Here is a 22,037-nt window from a genome sequence, read left to right as displayed (position 1 = left end):
GATTCTAAATGTCTTTTCTAAGACGACCTAACTAACATTTAGTTAGTTAATACATATTTTGTGAGTGCCTGTCTTCATGATTATTCAGTTGAAATCAGTGTTTGGTGGTTTGTTTTTCCTTCAGGCTTTTGCCCTCATGCCGACAGCAGTGGCAGCTAAAAACATCGTGCTAGCATCAGAAAATCATGATTTTATTCTCAATGGGTCTAAACTTCGACTGCAGGTTGAGAAGGGCGACATTTTAATGACGCCGGTAAGCAATGTGTGTAGATAATGCACTTTACTGTTGTGACAGATGTTATTAAAATTATTCGAAAATAATCGGTTTCTGCTTCTTCTTTTTTTAAAGTGTGATTATAAATTTTTAAAAATATTTTCTTTTTGTAGAAAAAAAACATCTTTAAGCTGAAATAAATCAAACAGAATCCAAAGTGATGTAATGATTTTTAACTTTTTTTTCTTTTTCTTTCAGCTTGAGTTTTATAAGTCTCTGATGAAACGGCTGTGCTATGTAAGTAACACACATATCTCAGGAACAAAGACTACGCTAGAATACCTTTAGATTTATTGGTCAGAGTTAGAGCTGGGCGATATGAGATTTTTTCATATCACGATATGTTTTTTTCATTTCAGGCGATAACGATATCTATCACGATATAAGCCAAATAACTATATTTGTAAGATTTAAATGTGCCGTTGCTCACAAGTAAAATGTGAAATAATCAGCAGCTTGTTTTTATTTAAATATTTATTTCCCATAATAAGTTCAACAGGGTAGATGTACTTAAGGAACATGAGACTTTTTCAAATAAATAAAGGCAAATATTGCAAACTACACAAAAGGCAGCCGCTAAAGCGTTTAAGTTTCAAAATAGAACAAATGAAACAGACTAAATTGTCAATTCCACTTAGAAACAAAATATTAATTCTAAAAATAAATCTTAGTTTGTTTTACAGAAGAACAGACAAAACTGACTAACTTTTGTCAATATCAAATAAACTGAGAACTAAAAGGAAATTCTCAATCTCTCCTTGTTGTATAGCTTAGCTTTTCAAACAGTTTTAACAGTTACTTTAGTCTGACAAAAGCCGAATGACGAATTAGCGCTTCCAGTCAGAGACTGAGGCTACGTCCACACGTACACGGGTATTTTTGAAAACTGAGATTTTCCGTTTTAAAAAATAATCCCGTCCACACATAAAGGCAGAAATGAAGGAAAACGCTGCTATGAACATGCCAAAGCAGCAGGAGGCGCTAGATTCCTAACCGTGCTGAAATGTTGGCCAATCAGAAGTCTAGAAGCCTCGGTGGGAAAAAGTAAACAAAGCTGGGGCATAGAAGCAGAACCGAGTCGTATGTGTGGAGGGACAGTAACTGTGTGTATATGTAAGCATTTAAACACTGCAGAGAGTAGAATTAACAGTAACAGGATTGTAGAAATTCATTTCACCGAAACAATAACGTGGCGCACAGTGTGACGCATGCACCAGTTCATTGTATTTCCAGACTTGCTTTCGGCACAATTTACAGTGCACGCTACTCTGTTTTTTGTCAGACTTGAAATAGCCGAAATACCTTCACACTACGGAACTTCTATGGCTCTTCCGTTCCACAATCTCTCCGGCGTTGGAACCATCATCTGTTTTCTCTTCGGTCACGCTCGGTTGATTTTTCTAGTCGGCACACTCATTTCCTCCATTACCCGCTGGCTGCTTCCCAAACAAACACACGTGCGGCTTGGCACTTGTGCTGTACGTAACAAGTCACGCGACGTGACGCTGCGGCTGTGATTGGTTCGGCTCTGCGCTACTTAATTTGGATTAGCTGACCTTTTTTTTTTTTTTTTTTTTTTTTTAAGAGAACAAGAGCGGCGAGGTCTATCGCGATAGCTTAATTTCTCTATCGAGTAAAAGTTATATCGCGATACATATCGTTATCGTTCTATCGCCCAGCTCTAGTCAGAGTATAAAGTCGTAACTGGAAGCACTCACATCCAAGTCAAAACACCTTGAAAAATGGGGACATACCCGTTTTTTCAGATATTCATACAGGGTTAGGAAAGGTTTGGAGAACTTTTTTTCCTGGAATAAAAATTTAAAACTGCATTTTGTATGTTTTTTTTTTAAACATTTGTTTAATGATTTGAAACGTGTGCAAAAAAACTACAAAATTGGGAAGGCGCCAAATGCGTTTTTCACAGCACTGTGTGTACATTGGTTTAAATATTTTTTCAACCAGTGTTATCAAAAACAGCACGAGCTGCAATTATAAATTTGAATAAAGAAGATAGCTGCCAGGGTGAATACCTGCTGTGTGAATATAAGTGCAAACTTATGACCTTGATCTTGGAACTGTAGTATGAGAATGTTTCGAATGTCATACTGTTTGTGGGTTTTTTGTTTTTTTCACGTTAACCCGGTTTTCTCGAAGCAGCAAGTGACTGACAATGGAGCACGAACAATCTACATCAGGAACATCTCACCAGGCGAGTCCCGGGATCTCAGAGAAGCTTTGAAAAAAATGGATTTTATAAGAAACTACCTGCCTCTTCTCAACAAGGTATAAACACTCATAAATGCCAACAAGTGCATGTGTTAGAAGTTTGTGAAAGGCCGAATGAGATATGTGCTTGTGTAAGTGTATTCTTAACCATACAGAAAAATTGACAGATTAACTGCTTACACACCAAACTAAATGACATGCACCAACCCTCATAAATCCATCCTTAAAAAGAGATAATGTGTCTGGATTTGGATGCTACTTATCTTGAGGAAAGCACAACCGCAAAACTATAGAGATAGTAAAGACAGATTGCTGTGAAGCACTAGTGTTCATCACATTAGAGCATTCGTGCAGGGGTCACGTTGAGCACGGCTCCAGTGCATCATTGAGCCAGGATTTCTGACTTTTGAATCCAGTGAACTCCACAATAAAGCTGTGCTTAGTTCACTCTTTCCACGTGTGCTTAGCACTTATTTTTAACATTTAGAAGATAAAATTAAAATGTTCAGAATAAATTTTCTTTCTTGTGTTTCAGGTGTTTATCGAATTTGAGTCTCTTCGTGATGCTGATCGCCTTGGTGTTTGGTACAGCCTTCTAAAACAGGCCACCGGCCACAAATTGTCAAGGCTGGAAATACCACACAGTGGATGTACCTCACTGCGTAAGTGTGTTTTAAATGGGATTTTAAACAAATATGATTTTTTTTTTTTTAAAGATAGGTAAAGTTAATGGAAGGTCATCTGGTAAGGCCTTTCTTTAGCTTTCTGTTTGTGAAACACTTTTGAATATATGTCTGTGAAGGTTCTCAGTCATCCAGGTCATCGTAGTCAAAGGAGCTTGCAAAGAAAGGCGTCTGGACTTCTTTAAGTTGCTTGAAGACGTTTCACCTCTCATCCGAGAAGAATATATTTTTCTCTTGAATATATTTGTCAGTTCTCCCCTGGACTGTGGATAAAGTGAAGAAAAACTCCTGCTTTATTGTTGTCCACAATAAATTATTGTGACACATTCCCTCAACTTTGATTCACTAACACTGTGATTCTCCTTCCCACAAATCCTTTGATGCTCATTTGCCTCGTTATCTCTCTGACCTCTTTTCTGGTCCCTCCAGAAGTCTTTGCTCCATCAGCGGTCAATTCCCTTCTGCTTGTCTCTGCCCTAGACACATGAACCAGAGCCATTACTTAAACTCCACTTTTTCAGACTGGCATTTGATCTAACTCTCTAATCATTTTTTTTTCTGATGCCTATGATACCTTGGGTATCTGTAAAGGTGCTTAAAGTTAAAATAAAAGTCAAAACATTGAAATTACTGGATCACTGTAAACATTAAAAACCTGTTGTGCTTTTTCCTTTTCTTTCCCCCACAAAAAATTAAACAAAACGTATTTTTGCTTGTGCAGCACCAAGATTGCCACACAAAGCTTTGCCAGACAGCGATGTTGCTGTTGACGGGGCAGCTGTCCCAACAGAAGATGTGATCATCCCACAACGCAGCACTTCACCATATTGGATCACAATGACAACTAGTCCCTTTGTGTTCCCCACTGTCGCTCCTTGGTTCACAATCCCAGGTGAGAGAAACTAAAATTAACCTCCAGATATAAAGTGTTGACTGTTACTAACTGTGTGTGTTTTACACTTCTAGAGTATTTAACTGTCAGGGAACCTGATGACATTGAGGTGAGTGCATTTTATAAACCAAGGTTTCATGTGTTAAACAGGAATCCTTGAGTAAATACCAAGAGGTGTCCATTTTTCCAAATACCGACCTCAAAAGCCACATTTCTCTTTTTCTGCTAAACTTGGTTTCATTTTGTCTTCTCTATGTGGTCAGTTATAGTAATATATTTTTTTAAAAAGTGCTGCAAAGTTTCTCTTCACATAAACTTTGGTTCTTGAACCTTGTGTCTTGTAGAAAGCCCAATCTCAAGGTTCTACGTTCTCCACGATCATGTTGACTGGTTTGCCAGAAGGAAACTACAGACAGGAGGATGTCACCAAGCTGGTGTGGCGTTACTTCCCTGATCAGACTGTTCAGACTCTGTACTACAACATAATCGTTTTATCACTGCAGAGGAGGGTGAGGAGTAGACCCAGCAGGCTGATACAGAGAAATTTGCATTTGCAAATTTAATTCAATTTAATGATTAATATTGAATGTTTCCTCTGCGTCATTTTTTCCCCTTTCTTCCTCTCCAGGCCTTTGTGTTTTTTAACAGCTGGGATGCGTGCTGCGATTTCGCCAGAGATTACCTCAAAGATCCAGTTACAGTTGGAGAGTGGATGCTCAAAATCCACGTTGTTTTACAAGACGTGCATCCTGGTTCAAGTGAGGTATTAATATTGGAGCTGAAAAATCGGGGGCTGTTAAATCAGGGGCATGCTCCTGTTTCACTCAAACTATACAGATCCCAATCAAAAAAGATTCCTCCTCTAAGGAGTGAGCACAGCATCATCCTTCTCTGGGCTAATATTAATAGAATGAGACTCAGAATACTTTATTGATCCCTAGGGGGAATTATGTTGGTTACAGTACAAACAGTAACAAAGACAGATAATACAAGAAGTAAGAAATAGCACAATATATACATACATATAAGTCACTTATTGATAAATATCTGAATAAGAAATGGAAAAACTAAAAATATGCATGAATTTCATATCAAGCATTTATTATTATTTTGTCTGTATTTGTTCCTTCCTTTTTGCGACAGCAGCACAAAAGCTGCATGAACTTTATCCACTTTTCTGTTCATAGACGACAGCCCACGTCATTCCACCACCACTTTAAAGTTTCCACAGAGCTTCTTGTGAAGTCAGTCCTGTGTAAACGTTAAAGACCCAGACATAGGTTATGGAGTGTTTCACTGACTATTAAGCAATGCCCTCACTTATTTTGAAACTTCAGTTGCTGCTAACCTTCTAGCTTCAGCGTTTCCCATCTTAAGGTTCCTTGCGGGCTAGCTATTCAGGCCCTTTGTGAGATGTCTCTCCACAGCTACATGTTAAGAGGAATTGAGGTCTGACGACTGTTGCGGAAAGTCACTGAGACTCAAAAAGCATCAAATAGTTCCTGCAAAACTTTGGTTATATATTATGTCGTTACTGTCCTGAAGTATGAATCCTTTGCCACAAAGATGCAAACCAGGATCGAGTTACTTCTCACTTACAGTGGAGTCCAATCTTTATCTTATCAAATGGGGTCAATAAAACATTAAAAACACTCTAACCAGGAGGAGAGTTATTCAATAGTTATTTTACAAACAGAGGATAAGTAATTGATGTGAGCCGCTTTCATCTTCTACTCTTTTCACAGGAGAGCATGTACAGAAGCATGATGAAATGGAGCAGCACTGTAAGTCAGCAGTCACATAAATCTGTCCTGTAAAAGCAGCAGGCTCGGGTCTCCCTGATCTTAACACTGGTTGTTTTTCAGCATGTTCCACAGTCTGAGTCTCTGGAGGACCGGCTGCTGATTGTGGAGGTCTCCGAGGTGAATGTGGACCTTGTCATGATGATCATGGAAGTGGTGGCGTCCATTGCTGCTTTTGTCAGATTCTTGCCGCTTGCCAACAGGGTACGATTTCATAAACACCTGCAAATTTTTCATGTTTTACATCTGCAAGGCTTGTCATGGTGTCTGCTGCTCTTTTAATATTGAGAAAATTTTTAAATGAGTCTGAAGGAGACTATATTTTTTTAACACTAGTTGAGCAAGTTTAAATATTCCATGTACAGCCAGTCCCTGCAGCAGGCAATCTGAATTTTACATGCCTTTGCAAATACTGGTGAAGGACTGCCTGAAATGCACTAAGTTCTCAACCAAGTGATAATCTTATGACCTGTTCAGCCTTTCGTCCTGGCCCATCTAGCAGGGAAGATGCCTGCAGTTTGAGGCAGCACTAAGTTATTCTTTTAGTGTTTCTTGTTCCGTGGTTTTATTGTTCAATCAAAAACTTGCAAAAGTATAGAAATATGTTTGCACTTATTTTCCATTTGCAAGTTTAAAACACCAAGATTTTTTTGTTCTTTTAACAAAAAGTTGTACTATCGTAGAGGGCAGTAAAGAAACTCGCCAGGACCTCTGTCCTGTTACTTTCACAAATTGGGCCTGTAGCGCACCCTTTGAGTACCACTGTGTTGCTCGAATATCCTCAGGAAGAAAACAATTGTACTGTCACTGATGTAATATCTTTCTGTTTTCTCAGATATGCATTGAGATGGCTGAACCTGGTGGATTAACACAGGTGATGGAGAGCAATGTCACCAAGGACTATTTATCTTCTTGGTAAGTGTGTCCCACAATCAGAAGTGAGACAAAGAGGAAATTGATTTTAGATTGTGTGTTTTTTTTCTTTAAAGTGTCTTCATGCTTGTCTGACCTTGTGCTTTTTTCTCTCCTCTTCATAGGAGTAAAGTCGGACGTATTGAGTCGTGAGTATCTTTCATTTTCAGGTTTAGTGGCAGAGTCAAAACAGTCATGATGACTGCTGCACTCCTCAAGGTTGTGCTATAGTAAACAGTTCCCAAAGATGCAAAAAGAGAAGAGTGTGATTTAGACATAAGCAACTCTAGATTAGAAATTTGAAATGGAATTTCTTATTTCACATTAACATTTTGTGACAACAAACTTCTTTTCATAGTAACCTACTGGCATCTTTGCTTTTAAATTCAGTTTGAAGAGTCTGAAACAGCGTCTGCAAGACTCGGGTGAGAACACACTTAACCTCGAACTGGAAACCGAGAAGGCCGCAGAATCGACCGCTGTCCCGCAGCCAAGTGAGCAAGGCCAGAAAGCAGCAGTGAAGGAAGAGGGGCCACCACAAACTTTGGTCACTACTCCTGATGCAAACGCCGCCCCCGCCGCTTCTAGCGCTGCTCCTTCAGCAACAAGCCCAGTCAAGTCTGAGGAAAAAGACTCAAAACTTCCTCACATCAACGAGGACGTTTTCATGGCCATTACAGCGGCGCTTCGTGAGCATAGACAGGGTCGAGAAAGTAGGGCACAGAGCAAGGACAGAGAGGTAACACTTTAAATTTCACTGTGTTGTCCCAAAATATCTTAAGACACTAAAAGCCTTATGTTGGAGATCACATATGAGCATTGTATAGTAGTACACTGTCGATTGTTGCGGTAAAGCTGCAGGCTGTATGAATAATTAATGCTGATTATACAGTTTTTAGATTTGCATTATTTCTGGAACTGATAAATTAAAGCGAAGGTCATCATTACATATAGTCTTATTTATTTTTTTGTAAGCTTGTGCATGTCCAGTCCTTAGCATCACCACTCACTAAACACATTTTAGGCCATATTTTAGTGCTTGCCAAAACCAGCACAGAATAACGCAAAATCAGTTCGGTTTAATCTTTTTTCTTATCTTATCTTCATTTCTAGAGCAAAAGCAGCAGCCCTAGTAGGGCACAGGATGAAGACGCACCAAACAGAAAGGTAAACGTTCATCAGACCCACGAGGATTTAAAATAGTAATGAAGTATTAATGTTTGGTGTTTCTTTTTGTTTTGTTTTGTTTGGTTATTGTGGGGGGGGGTTGTTGGTTAACTCAAACACTTAATCACACTGACAAAATTCAATGCTGTTTTTTCAGTGTAGATTGTCTTTCACTGCCTATTCTTACATGGCCTCTTAACCATTATTGTTGTTAAATTAAAATGTGATGCTTTTCTAAGGTGTTATAGGTATGTAAATGCTACAAAATGGCCATTTCTGAGGGGCATAATTTGTTTACTGACATCCTGATCATATAGGAGGAGACATTTGGTATATTATAGTAAGTTTTCTACATACAAGGAACCATATACAATGTCAGTAAGGTTATATTTGTGATAGTTACACTCTGATTACAGGGTAAGCTGTTTCATGGCTCCACAGACTGTTTTTGGTTTTTCCATCTAGGTTCAAGTTGATAATTTAGAGAAGAAAGTTTCTTCAGAGAGCCGCCCTTTTGGTGAGCCGGATTTCAATGTAGACGACTTTGTCACTGTTGATGAAATTAACGATGACGCAGCAGACGCAGACCCCAATGGTGAAAGCTCCTCTTCAACTAAGCCAAAGTCCACAGAGAATGCGGAAAGTCAAAGCTCAGCTGCATCTCCTGCTTCCAAACGAACTTCAGCAGGGTCCTCCAAAGACTCCAGCAGCTCAGCCTCTCCCTCATCCAAGCCCACGAAATTTTCTGAGAAAAGCAGTTCAACCTCCTCACTACGAAAAAGTAAAGACTCATTTGACTCCACCAAACCCGAATCCTCTGTGAGTGTCAGTAAGCCTGTTTCCTTTTCTGGTGAGAAAACGCAGCCAAGCAAACCTCCAGACAAATTGCCGCATTCTTCGTCCTCGGGTTATAGGACCCGTTCAAAAATGGCATCAACCACTGCTGCAGAGCTAACAGAGGAGAGTGCAGCAACAAAGTCTGACCTCAAAGTGTCAGCAAAGGAAAATCAAACTAAAGTGGAAACATCATCAGAGACACAGCCACCTGCAGAGGGAGAGGGATTAGGGATGAAGAGCCAAACACAGACTCTGGAGACTGAATGTAAGGACGCACACAAAGAGTCAAAGAAAAGCAAAGGAGATGGGGAAAAAGACAATGTGGGGAAATATCCACAGGAGGAGGAGGATGATGGTGAAAGTTACCAGATCCTTGATTCGATCGATGAGCCAACAGATGAACAGATAGATGAAGACTCAAACCAAGAGACTAAAACAGAGTCATCAGGGCCTGAGCAAACCCAGAGTTTGCATGAGGGGGAAAGTCAGGTCTTGAACAGCATTGATGATAAAGGCTCAGAGGAGTCCAGTAAAACAGAAACGGATGCTCCTCTCTATGTGATAGACAACGTTAGTGAAGACCAAGCCAGTACAGTCCAAGAGGACAGTCATCTGGTCAAAGATGAAGTTGCCACAGCAAAGCAGCTGTCTGAGGAAAAGATTCAAGAACCAGATGCAGCTGATAAAAAAGAAGGGTTGGATCCAAGCATGAACCAAACTCCAAGGTCCAGTGGAGATGGAAAAGAAATGAATGAGGAGATGCTCTCAGAAAAATCAAGCAAAGCTTCCAAAGCATTTTGCCAAACTCCAAATAATGAAGAACAAGAAAACAAAGGCAGTTCAGCAGATGTTACTAAACAGAAAGCCTCTGAGAAGTTAGATTCAGTCAATGATTACACCAGAGGAGAAGATGACGAGAAGAAACTTAATACTTCGAAAGCAGTCACTGAAGGAACTGAAGAAGAGGAAGAAGCTTACCAGGTAATTGATTCTGTGGAAGAAGAGCCACCGACCACAGAGACCGAGGCAGAGGCTGAGAACAAGGAGGAAAAAACCAAGAAAGACGTTGAAGTGGCTAAACAAGCTGAAAGACCAACAAGGAGGGGTAGACCGAGAACAAGAACATCTAAAAGAGAGGAGAAAGAGACACAGGAGGAGATGATCTTTGAGGTAGTGGATTCTGTTGAAGATGAATTTGTTCAAGATGTCTCCACCACAGAGAGGCCTGGTAGAAGGAGGTCGGCCAGAGGAAACAAAGACAATAAAAAGACGCCAACTTCCACAGTTGCATGTATAAAAACCGTCAGGGAAGAGGAATCTACGTCTGAGATCCTAGACTCAGTGGAGGGTAAGGCTGCCATGAACGAACCAACCATCACAACAAGGTCAACCAGAGGAAGAAGAGAAACTAAAGAAGACGTCTCAAAAAAAGACAAGACACCAACGAGGAGGCGGCCGACACCTGCCAGAGATTCTCAGGAACCAAACAAGGAGGAACCTCAGCAAGTGAAAGAGAGCACACCAACAAAGAAGAGCGAGGGGAATGCCACCTTTACAATAGTATACCCAGTGCAGGATGAAGTTATTAAGGATGAACGGGCCATAACTCCGGAAAAAAGAAAAAGGGGAAGACCAAAGAAGGACACTAAAGTAACTAAAAAACAAGCTGCCATGAAGAATGCTGCATCTAGTAAAGTGGTTGATGAGGAGGAGGCCATTTATCAGATTGTTGACTCAGTTGAGGATGAGACGGCTGACAATGAGCCTTTGAAAGACCAGAATACAGAAGAGCCAACAGTGCCTAAAGACGATAAAGACTCAGCATCACCAAAAAATGCAGATGAGGAGGAGGTGGTCGATAAAGAGGAGTGTTTGGATCACACTGCTGAGGTTAGTGATGCTCTATCTGCTGAAGACGAGTCTGGTACAGCAACGAAGGAAGAGAAGCCAAAAACAGATACTAAAGAGGCCACTGGGTCCCAAAGTGAGGCTGCTGCACCAGAAGAAAAAACAAATCTGGAGGAAGACACCCTGGAGCTGGTCACTCTGGATGAGGTGGGAGCAGATGATGCTGGGGAGGAAAAAGCAGTGGAGGGTCAGGACTGGAGCAGGGAGATCACCAAGGGAGAACCTGCAGAGCTCATCACTCTGGATGAGATTGTTGAAGAAGAAGAAGAGGAGGAGGGGGAAAAGGCAGAGGAAAGCACAGTGGAGCCCCGCCCACCAACACAGGAGAGCCAATCGGTGGAGGCCGCAGACATAGAGGTAATGTTGAGATTTATTTGAGCATCTTTGTTTCCTCTTTAGTAAAAACAGAAAACTCGATGGTCGTGATTTTGTGTCTTTGTTTTTAGACTTTTGCGACAGCAGCTGAGGTAGAAGAGGAAGCAGAGAAGACATCAGGATCTGCTAAACGCAAACATGATGAAACAGGTCAGTTTCATTCTCCATCCATCCATTTTTTTAACTGCTTGTTCGAGTTCGGGTCGTGGGGGCAGTCGGAAGTTCAGACTTCCCTGATAGTCTCATTGCTGGATCTGCCCCGGGGCCTCCTCCCAATAGGACATCAAATGACCTTGAACAAGAAAGCCTGCTCTGCTGTTCAGTACTGAACAAATGTAAACCACAGCACCTAGGAGTTGCCCAGGAGGCATCCTAGTCACATACTCAAACCACCTGAATAGAGTTCGATTTGCACGGTCAGATTTTGTGGAGGAGAAGCGAATGTGTACAGCATAGTTTTTGTTGGCAGGGCTCTAGAGTGCGTCACAAATGTGACCAAATTTTTCAATGGTGCGACTAAAATAAACCTTAGGTCACACCGGTGCGACCAGCTGTTCGAGTAACAAAAAAAGTCTGCAACTCTTAAAGTCTCCGTGTGGTCAACAACAGACACATGATGCCCACATTATGGTCCAGATAGTCCTTCGTGTACGTTTGAAAGTGCAGGTGGATAGAGAGAGGTGAGTAGCTTGAATAAAGCGATATTGATTCATTAAATCCTGAATAGAGTTTTAAATATAAATGTATTTTGCCAGAAACGCGAGAATCTCAGGTTAAAGCTCACAAAACTATTTCAACAACCACCAAACAGTAAAAGAGAGCAGGTAAATGGATTCCACACAAAGATGTAAACACACGTATCACCCCGTCGTATCAGAATCAGCTTTCTCTTTCTCGGCTTTCTCACCGACGGCACGTAGACGGATATGCAGTCAGGACTGGGAGCCGGCAGCTCACTGATTCTGATGCGTCGGGTTTGCGCTTTGTGTTTACGTCTTTTTTTTCTAGATTCTGAGCTGCAGGTTTTGTCTCTGTCCAACCAAAATTCACTGAACCAGCAGCAAAAGAAGATCCAAACTACGCTACAGATTTGATAAACATCGTCATGAATTCCCTCTTACTTTTGCCGTTTTGCTTCCACCACAATAAAAATCGCACGTCATGTACACACTCTCTTTCTCTCTGTACTTCAAGAACAGTTTCCCATCTCAAATTAGTTTTCTGCATTATTCATTCACTTATTACCCACCAGTGTACAGCTGTTTACAGCGCTGTCGGCCGCTGTCTGTTTTTTTTTTTTTTTTTTTACTTAAATGACCTTGGAGAACAAAGCCTAATTTCTGCTGTTCAATACTGAAGAAATTTAAAAAATTTTAAATTATGTAAAGTTGCAGAATATTTTTAAGGTTATCTGCTATGAGAAGCCAGGCCAGCAAAATCTCCTTCATGTTTTTCTGTGTTTTATTCTCAGTTACTTTGACACAAAGGCATCTGCTGTGATGCTCACACCTCTGATAAAGTCTCACAGTATCGGTACTGATAAATGATCAGAATTATAATATTTCTGACTGTCTGAGGCAAAAATGAGTCGAATCGAATTGGGACCTCGTGAATTGGAATCGAATGGATTATAGAAATCAGTGATGATACCCAGCCCTAGTGAGCAGCCTAGGCCTGACAGAAGTGGATGTAGCTGTGGGTAATGAGAAAAGATGAAAAGAACTATTGATACATTTTTTATTAAGGCCTGATCCATGTGAAATTCATAGCCAGTGCTCTGACACAGAGCCATCAACCTCTGAACGTTGAAAAATGTATCCAGAAAACACATTGTTTTTTTATTTTTATTATTTATCACATATGTCGTGATAAATGCACGTCCCAAGTGTCCCCTCTCCCCACTGCCTTTCAGCGGCAGCCAGCAGCAAACAGGTCATCAGAGGAGGCCAAGATGATTAAGTTTAATGTTGTCTACAATATTGCCAAAGCACTTTAAGCACAAGCACAAGATTGTTAGTTAATCATTATACAAATCAATATTGTCTGTATGGACATCAATCCCCCCCCCCCCCCCCCCCCCAAAAAAATGCACATGTAAAACTGCGGTGTTAAGTGATGCAGTTGAAAAATGTGGGTGCGCCTAACTTTTGTGCTGGCACCAGTGCAACCGTGGAAACAAGTTAGTGTGGAGCCCTTGTTGGTGTCATGTATTTGGATTTATCAGTCCATTTAAATAATTTTAAAGTATCTTCAGGTGTTTAAAGGCTGTTCAAATTCACTTTTTCTGTGTATTTGATCCAAAGGAAGAATCTAAAAGACTAAAGAACATGAAGTTAAAAGACAACATTAGTTTGTGTGGAAGCCGGGTTACGATTTATGGGTTGAATAACCAGAAAATCTGAAGTTTAAATCAGTTTGCTTCCATCAAACTTAATAGAGACATTAAGAGCAATCCCTGCTTCCAAAAGTGAGTTAGATTGATATTTTACTGATCCAGAGCACAATGAAATAGAAATAAAGAGCAGGAGCTGCTGATAAAGCAATAAAAAGTATTAGTGTGCAAAAACATTGCTCTACAGCGACGTGAAATACAGTCACAGTAAAGTCAACAAAGTTTGATTCATCCGTGTTTTGACAGACAACGCAAAAGACTGTTGACAATCAGACACTAACCTAATCATGTGGTTAGACCAGAGTTAGGAAGTCCTCTAGGAAAGTTGGAAAAACAGGATTTGTCTTGCTTCTGAGCAAGGTAGTCATCTACCCTGCTAAGAATTGTCTCATTCAACTAGTTCAACTTCAACAAAAGCATTTAGATTAAACTTAATCCTATATCATCTCTTAGGAGAAACAGGAAATTTTATGCTTGACAGAAATAGTTTTATTTAAATGGAGATTTTCCCACATCGCCCTCTTAGAAGACAGCATTTAACTTGGGTATATTTCAACACGAAATGAAAGTTTTTACTGTCAATACTGCCTGTGACCTCTCATTTCTTGTTTTAGAGGAGAGTTTCAATTTTGTGATGGTGGACGAGGTGGGAGAGACTGTGGAGAAGGAGGCGGTAATTACCAGGACAAGAGGTCGACCCAGGAAGAGAACCAGGCAGACCCCGGGTCAGTGTTGGGAAGGTTACTTTTAAAATGTATTCCACTACAGATTACATAATACATGCACCAAAATGTAGTTTGTAACGTATTCTGAATACTTTGGATTACTTAATATACTGTCATTGCTTTTCACAACTACATGAATGTAGCAATCACATCCTGCAAATTCCTGTTTGCTTTTGGCTTGTAAGCCCAAATCTGTCTGAATAGACAATATATTTACTGTAGGGGAGAAAAGACTTATGTTAACATACAGGGAGTGCAGAATTATTAGGCAAGTTGTATTTTTGAGGGATAATTTTATTATTGAACAACAACCATGTTCTCAATGAACCCAAAAAACTCATTAATATCAAAGCTGAATGTTTTTGGAAGTAGTTTTTAGTTTGTTTTTAGTTTTAGCTATTTTAGGGGGATATCTGTGTGTGCAGGTGACTATTACTGTGCATAATTATTAGGCAACTTAACAAAAAACAAATATATACCCATTTCAATTATTTATTTTTACCAGTGAAACCAATATAACATCTCCACATTCACAAATATACATTTCTGACATTCAAAAACAAAACAAAAACAAATCAGCGACCAATATAGCCACCTTTCTTTGCAAGGACACTCAAAAGCCTGCCATCCATGGATTCTGTCAGTGTTTTGATCTGTTCACCATCAACATTGCGTGCAGCAGCAACCACAGCCTCCCAGACACTGTTCAGAGAGGTGTACTGTTTTCCCTCCTTGTAAATCTCACATTTGATGATGGACCACAGGTTCTCAATGGGGTTCAGATCAGGTGAACAAGGTGGCCATGTCATTAGTTTTTCTTCTTTTATACCCTTTCTTGCCAGCCACGCTGTGGAGTACTTGGATGCGTGTGATGGAGCATTGTCCTGCATGGAAATCATGTTTTTCTTGAAGGATGCAGACTTCTTCCTGTACCACTGCTTGAAGAAGGTGTCTTCCAGAAACTGCCAGTAGGACTGGGAGTTGAGCTTGACTCCATCCTCAACCTGAAAAGGCCCCACAAGCTCATCTTTTTTTTTCTTTTTCTTTTTTTTTTTCTTTTTGGCCTGTCCCGTTTGGCTCTTTTGCCATCAGAATTGTTGTCTAAAGGCAAAGAAAGATGCCCAACGGATTTACTTTACCAAACTGACCATCCCAGCCTTGCCGTAATGGTCCATTTGATTCACCTTTTATTGTTTTTATTTTCACTTACTGAATACGGGACAGACTTGACTGGGGGAAAGAAGGGGAGAAAGAAAGAGGGAAAGAGAAACAGCTGAGAAGAGGGACGGGGGAGAAGGGCAAAAGACAAAAACCAACAGAACGGGCAGAGAAAAAAAAATGCATATATCAATCACCTGGATCACCTGCTGAGAAAGAAAAAAGAAAGCAAGCAGAAGAGAACAAGAGTAATAGAATAAACAACATCACAATGATATATGGGAATATGACAGTAAATACTAAATGTTAAACATTATTGTGCAGCACATAAGATCAACAGAACACAGTGTGCTTTGAGGTAGGAGCCAAAAAGGGTGTAGTTTGTGGGTGTGATCACCCGTGTGTACACCTGTGAGCATGGACGCGCTTGTTTTTTGTTTTTTAAAAGGTTCCTTCATGTAATAATCTGCTAGAGGGTGTGGGGGGGCCACAGCCCCGTCCTCCAGGGCATGAAGCAGGTGTGGAGGAGATCAAAACTCCAGACATCCAGAGGCCCCCAGAACACAAGAGACCAAGGAAGACCAACAGAGGGGCAGCTGCGCCACTGTCCCGGAAAGAGCTGAGGAGAGTCCCAGATGAGGGCTCACTCAGCAGCCGCGGAGCAGAAGCCAGGGGGAGTTGCAGTGACGCGCCCGTGAGCTCCGCCGGCAGCCAGCTGCGCCTGAGTGACCGAGCCCCAGGCCGAGAGGCCGGGGGCACCCCACCTCCGAAGTGGCCCGAGCGAGCCCCAGGCTCCAGGCCCCGACAAGCGGCCGCCAAGGAGTGAGCCGGTGTGTACCTGGACGCCCATCCCCGGACACAAAGAACCACCAACGCACCGATGTCTGAGGGAGTCTGCCACTGGCAGGGGAAGTGGTGGTAGGGGGAGACAGGCCTCCAAACCTTGGAGGGCCTGAGATGTCCCCAGAGAGGTGGCGCCTGACACCCAACCTGACATATAGACACAGACATACAGGCACACACAGATACAAACATCCATTCCCACCCTCATGCTCTCATATGCACTTACTCCACACTCAACCAACGTGGAGACAGACATAAAGAGACGTTGTACACACGATCACACTCCCCAAGCGTACTCTACAAACCGGGTCTAGGTGCCCCCGCCCCTGGAGGGGGGAACTGCACCCAGACCCAGGTGGTGTTTCCCTTTTCCCTCCGGTGGGGGGAGGCAGACCGCCCCGACTCCGCAGCAGCAGGAAGGCTCCACACTCCAGACCGCAGTCGGACGGCCAACTCCTCCTCCTAGCCCCCCTGCTCCAGCAGGTCGCAGAGAATGGGTGTGAGAGAAGACTCCAAACCTCCCTCCACCCGCTCATTGTAATATTGATGCATGTGTGTTCTAAGGTGCATTTAAAACCCAGGAGGGCTTGGAGCTACCTGCCAGAGAGCAGCAGGTAAGCGCATGGTCCCTCCTGCTAGCCCTCAATGTCTACGTGTATTTAAAATTGAGAGGTGGGCAACGATGCCAGGGGTGAGGTATACACCCTGATGGTACTTTGGACTCCGTGTATCGTGCCCACCCCCAAGATCCTATATGTATGTGTAATGAGAGTGTGAGTAATGTGAATGTCTAAGTTGTGGGATAAAATTGAGGCAGAGGCAGCCAGAAGGGGACAGAGGGGGGGGTAGCCTCCTCTGCACCCTGGTGACATACCCCTACTCCAAGGCCCTGCATGTGTGGGTGGTTGTGGTGGAGCGGGAAGAGGGAGGCAGCTGGAGATGGGGAGGGAAGGAAGGGAGGGGCAAGTGACCCCTCCCTGGGGCCAGCTCCCCCGCTGACCCCAGTAGGCACCCCCATACTCCGCGACCCGCCAGGGAAAGGGGGCCCAGGCCCATCCAGACCGGGCCCAGTGCAGCAGCGCCGCCCGGCCCCACAGAGCCCGGGACAGTCCACCCAACCCCACCACAGAGAAAACTGCACCCACCCCACCATCCACTCATCTTCCAGACTACATAAGACAATAAACACCCAGGCTGAGATCTTCCTCCACCTCTCCTGTATCTCCCCCTCCTGCAGAGGGAGCTCCTGAGGAGAGGAAAGCTCCTGCAAGATGTGACAATCTCCCCCACCAGTTGAAGAGCCCCCCAGGTGGCTCGATGCACCGGCGGCACCCCGCTCCAGGGCTGGGCCCCCATGCACCCACCCGCCTACAACCCCGGCAACACACCAACCAGGACCCAAGCCCCCGAGGCCCGGTCCGGGTCCCAGCCCAGAGACGGAGCGCCCCCAGAACCTCACGCCCATCCCGGACCCACCCAGGGGCAGCCAGGCTACCAGGTCAGTAACCCACGTCCGTCAGCACAGACCCTCCCCTAGCCTCCCACCCACAAGCTCATCTTTGATGATACCAGCCCAAACCAGTACTCCACCTCCACCTTGCTGGCGTCTGAGTCGGACTGGAGCTCTCTGCCCTTTACCAATCCAGCCACGGGCCCATCCATCTGGCCCATCAAGACTCACTCTTATTTCATCAGTCCATAAAACCTTAGAAAAATCAGTCTTGAGATATTTCTTGGCCCAGTCTTGACGTTTCAGCTTTTGTGTCTTGTTCAGTGGTGGTCGTCTTTCAGCCTTTCTTACCTTGGCCATGTCTCTGAGTATTGCACACCTTGTGCTTTTGGGCACTCCAGTGATGTTGCAGCTCTGAAATATGGTCAAACTGGTGGCAAGTGGCATCTTGGCAGCTGCACGCTTGACTTTTCTCAGTTCATGGGCAGTTATTTTGTGCCTTGGTTTTTCCACACGCTTCTTGCGACCCTGTTGACTATTTTGAATGAAACGCTTGATTGTTCGATGATCACGCTTCAGAAGCTTTGCAATTTTGAGACTGCTGCATCCCTCTGCAAGATATCTCACTATTTTTGACTTTTCTGAGCCTGTCAAGTCCTTCTTTTGACCCATTTTGCCAAAGGAAAGGAAGTTGCCTAATAATTATGCACACCTGATATAGGGTGTTGATGTCATTAGACCACACCCCTTCTCATTACAGAGATGCACATCACCTAATATGCTTAATTGGTAGTAGGCTTTTGAGCCTATACAGCTTGGAGTAAGACAACATGCATGAAGAGGATGATGTGGACAAAATACTCATTTGCCTAATAATTCTGCACTCCCTGTAAGATAAGATGTTAGCCCGGTGGCGAGTAGCCTTCAGTAATAGTAATAAGTCACGTAGATACTGAAGTGGTGCATAACCCAGGAAGCTACCACAACTAAAGCAAGGTAGTTGCAGCAGGCTAACGTTAGTTTTTAAAAAAGAACTTCCAGACCTTTCTTTAGGTTGCAGTCTTTGGATGCTGAGAGCACCTTGGTTGCTGGCAAAGAGAGTTTGCATTACACTTTCAAATTCCCTTTCTTCTTTATGAAGTGGTGTAGGAATTTCCAAGTAAGAAATGCATTCCTGCCCATGCACTGCTGGTTCCGTTGTGCTGTCTCCGGGTCGTGTAACTGACGCACATACACAGGATGCTTACATTAGACCCTCTTATTGTGTGTTTTGTTTGGGTTTCCAGCAATGTACCAAAAGTAGAGAGGGCCTAACATATGAAACAGAAAAATACGGCAGTTTAATCCATTTATTTCAATAAATTATCACCTATTTAAGCGGTAACTATAATGGAATACAGTTACTCATATTTTGTATTTTAAATATGTAACATCCGTACATATATTCTCCAGTGGCTGGCATCTGGGATAAAGTCGTGTCAGAGCTCTGAGACATGAAGCTTAATTAATCTGTTGTTTCCTCCCACAGTGAGAAAATCTGCTAGAGGGAAACCAGAGAGCACAAAAGAGGAGACGGAAGAGGAGGAAACAACAGAACCACTGCTTCCAGCTTCTGTTAATCCCACTTTATCACAGGACCGAGACTCATCTGCGCCGCCAGGTGACGGCCAGGCGGAGAGCCAGAGGACCGAAGAGGAAGCAGAGACCCAGCCTGATGCTGCACCTGCCCCTGCTGGACAGCAGCCAGAGTCTAAGTGTCCTGATAAGGAGACAGAGCAGGGAGAGGAGAAGGATGGATGGAGCACGGTTGGCATTAAAGGTACAAAGAGCTGCTTTAAATCAACAAAATACATCACTCTGACAACGAAAACACAGTAAACTGAATATAAAAAGAAAAATTGTGATATTTTATGGCTCTGATCTCATGTTTGTGTTCCTCACTGTGCTACATACATTCAGCCTGCGTGATGCCTGGTAGTTTTTTTCCTTCTTCAGTGATTACCAACATCCTTGAGATGCATTACCACTACCTTGTGGTGGTAGTAATATGTTTTACATATGTGGTTGGTGCTAAGGGCCCCAGTGTGTGCCAAGAATAATACAAGGGAGGATGGATCCAAGCTTTCTGACCCTGCCATCCTAATGTCACAGCAGAAATTGAGACTTTTTTTTTCTTTTACAGCGTTGCTGAACTTGTGTGAATTGTGCCCTCAGTTTTGCGTTCTTAACTTAGAGAAGTTGAACCCAGTGTTCTTCTTCATTCTGATGCTCAGTTTGAATTTCAGCAGGTCATCTGACCATGTCTACATACCTACATCACTGAGTTGCTGCCATGTGATTGGCCGATTAGAGATTTACATTAATGAGCAGTCAAACAAGTGTACCTAATAAAGTGGCTGACAAACATTTCACCTTTCCAAATAAATCAAAAATCATTTGTTTAATTACTTAAGTTATATTTTAATATTTTATAAACCCGGTGGCTCCTGCAGCAGATTTGTTGATGATTAATGTGTCGCTCTTTCCATTTTCAGTTGTGGGTAAACGCAGGAGGGAGCTTGTTGGACCTGAGGCAAAGCGATCTCGCTCTCAGTCTCCGTGTGTTGTAGCAGACTTCAGACTGCCTCAGTTCAACCCCAATAGCCCCCTCGGTGAGACACACACATAAACACACATGCACGCGATTCAAATGCTGTGTTAACACTTGTCTAATTTTCCTGTTTCTACTCCTCTGCAGGTCAGGAGTTTGTGATCCCAAAATCAGGATTTTTCTGTAACATCTGCTCTGTTTTCTACCTGAATGAGAAGACCGCCAAGGAACTCCACTGCTGCAGCCAGAAACACTACAACAACCTGCAGGTACGCATGCGCACACACCATTCAGTACACAAAATCACACTCTTGGCCTAACGATGTTTGGTTTCTCACTTTTCTGTTTTTTTGTAGAAATATTATGAGAAACGTCGACAAAGAGCTTCAACAACGTCATCTCAGATGTCTCAAGGCTCCGTTTCTGACTGATGGACCTGATCTGATTATTTTAACACATCACTGTGGAGAACAAGCCAATGTTTTTGATCCTACTAGTTCAGAAACTAAACTAATCACCGTGTGGTACCTTTTGTTGTAAATGATATGTCTTCATTCATAAATTGTCTCACAGCCTTTCAGTTAATGTTTTGTTTTTGTTTGTACAGGCTGGTGAAGAGCACAGTTTTAATTTTCTGTTTTCTATTATTCTATCTTTTATGTGAAAATATTATTGAAAAATTGTCCCTATTACTTTAGTTAACAGGTCATCAGGAGGTACCTGACAGGTGTTGATAGTATATTAAACTTTTTTTTTTTTTTTTTGCTCATTTAGATCTTTGGCTTCAGTTTCTTAAAAAGAAAAGGTTCCAGCATTATATGTTTGCTGCTGTTCTGTTAAACATCAATTAAAACCTGAACAAACCACCAAATTCATCGAGACATTTGTGCCTGTTGTGTTCATAGTTTTCTGGACATCAAGAAATGCTCTGCTTTTCTTTTTGGAGAGGATTAGTTTTACAGCTCAGTTTGCAAGTTTTTTCTCTAGCCAGTTTATTTTTTTATGTTACTTGAATCCTAGCATATTGTATAAACTGCTGCATTGGGCCTGCTTTATTATTATTATTATTAATGAATCAATAAATCAATTAGTTTGTTTATTCAAGTGTTTATTAGAGATGGCACGATACCAGTTTTTAATGTCCGATACCGATATCATAAATTTGGATATCTGCCAATACCAATATGAATCCGATATAGTGTATTTCTTAATCAATAAAATGTTTTTTTTATATATTGCTGCATTTTGTATAAGTTCATACTCAAGTTTAAATAAACAACGACACTAAAGCTATGCTGTTATACCTGTATGTAAAAAATACACTACACCCAAAATATTTCATAGTTCAGCAATACTGATCAATCTAATAAACTTAAACCTACACCATCCTCCCTATTCTGGTATTTTAAAGAGTGCTTAAAAGAAATATTAAACAACCTAACTAATAGGGTTGCCAACTCCCAGCAAAAAAAAAATAAAAATAGGGAACCACGCTCCACCTTGTGATACTTAATCGGGGTAATCAACTTTAACGCATGTGGGAAAAAAAATGCACAGTAATCAATTATTTTTCCACAATAATTAAATAGATTCAACATTTTTCTTCAACAGAACTGCAGACTGCACAGATGGTACCGTCCCAAAGGAAAAAGTACTATAGCTTACTAGGGTATATTAGACTTAATAGTTACTATATACAATAATGGACTTCTATACATTTGACATCAGATTAAAACATTGGGTGTAAGATTCAGATAATTATTTATTAAAAGCTAGACATTTTAAATGAGAATAAGAAAG

At 42.0% G+C, this 22,037-nt stretch overlaps 1 protein-coding gene across 3 annotated transcripts in view; it reads left to right on the top strand.

The window, feature by feature from the left end:
- Positions 1-21,530, top strand: part of LOC146714034 (uncharacterized) — a 37,281-nt gene extending 15,751 nt beyond the window's left edge. Inside the window, exons 14-34 of one of the 3 annotated variants that reach the window (XM_085450624.1) lie at positions 125-253; positions 473-511; positions 2,432-2,560; positions 3,039-3,165; positions 3,908-4,078; positions 4,153-4,187; positions 4,423-4,587; positions 4,707-4,841; positions 5,824-5,862; positions 5,944-6,084; positions 6,716-6,795; positions 6,918-6,941; positions 7,183-7,531; positions 7,906-7,959; positions 8,425-11,061; positions 11,151-11,229; positions 14,086-14,196; positions 19,176-19,466; positions 20,182-20,298; positions 20,385-20,506; positions 20,594-21,530. In XM_085450624.1, coding sequence (XP_085306750.1) covers positions 125-253; positions 473-511; positions 2,432-2,560; positions 3,039-3,165; positions 3,908-4,078; positions 4,153-4,187; positions 4,423-4,587; positions 4,707-4,841; positions 5,824-5,862; positions 5,944-6,084; positions 6,716-6,795; positions 6,918-6,941; positions 7,183-7,531; positions 7,906-7,959; positions 8,425-11,061; positions 11,151-11,229; positions 14,086-14,196; positions 19,176-19,466; positions 20,182-20,298; positions 20,385-20,506; positions 20,594-20,668 — 5,049 coding nt within the window. In that variant the 3' untranslated portion in view covers positions 20,669-21,530. The remainder of the gene's footprint in view (positions 1-124; positions 254-472; positions 512-2,431; positions 2,561-3,038; positions 3,166-3,907; positions 4,079-4,152; positions 4,188-4,422; positions 4,588-4,706; positions 4,842-5,823; positions 5,863-5,943; positions 6,085-6,715; positions 6,796-6,917; positions 6,942-7,182; positions 7,532-7,905; positions 7,960-8,424; positions 11,062-11,150; positions 11,230-14,085; positions 14,197-19,175; positions 19,467-20,181; positions 20,299-20,384; positions 20,507-20,593) is intronic. The other 2 variants (XM_085450622.1, XM_085450623.1) reach the window with 2 other exon arrangements.
- The last annotated feature ends 507 nt before the right edge of the window (positions 21,531-22,037 follow it).

This window comes from Copadichromis virginalis, linkage group LG3 (assembly GCF_057382275.1).
Source record: "Copadichromis virginalis isolate Kocher_CV1m ecotype Utaka linkage group LG3, C_Virginalis_male_GT1.1, whole genome shotgun sequence".
NCBI lineage: Eukaryota > Metazoa > Chordata > Actinopteri > Cichliformes > Cichlidae > Copadichromis > Copadichromis virginalis.
The sequence above is the reverse complement of the archived record's forward strand: the minus strand, read 5'-3'. Positions and strand labels throughout refer to the sequence as shown.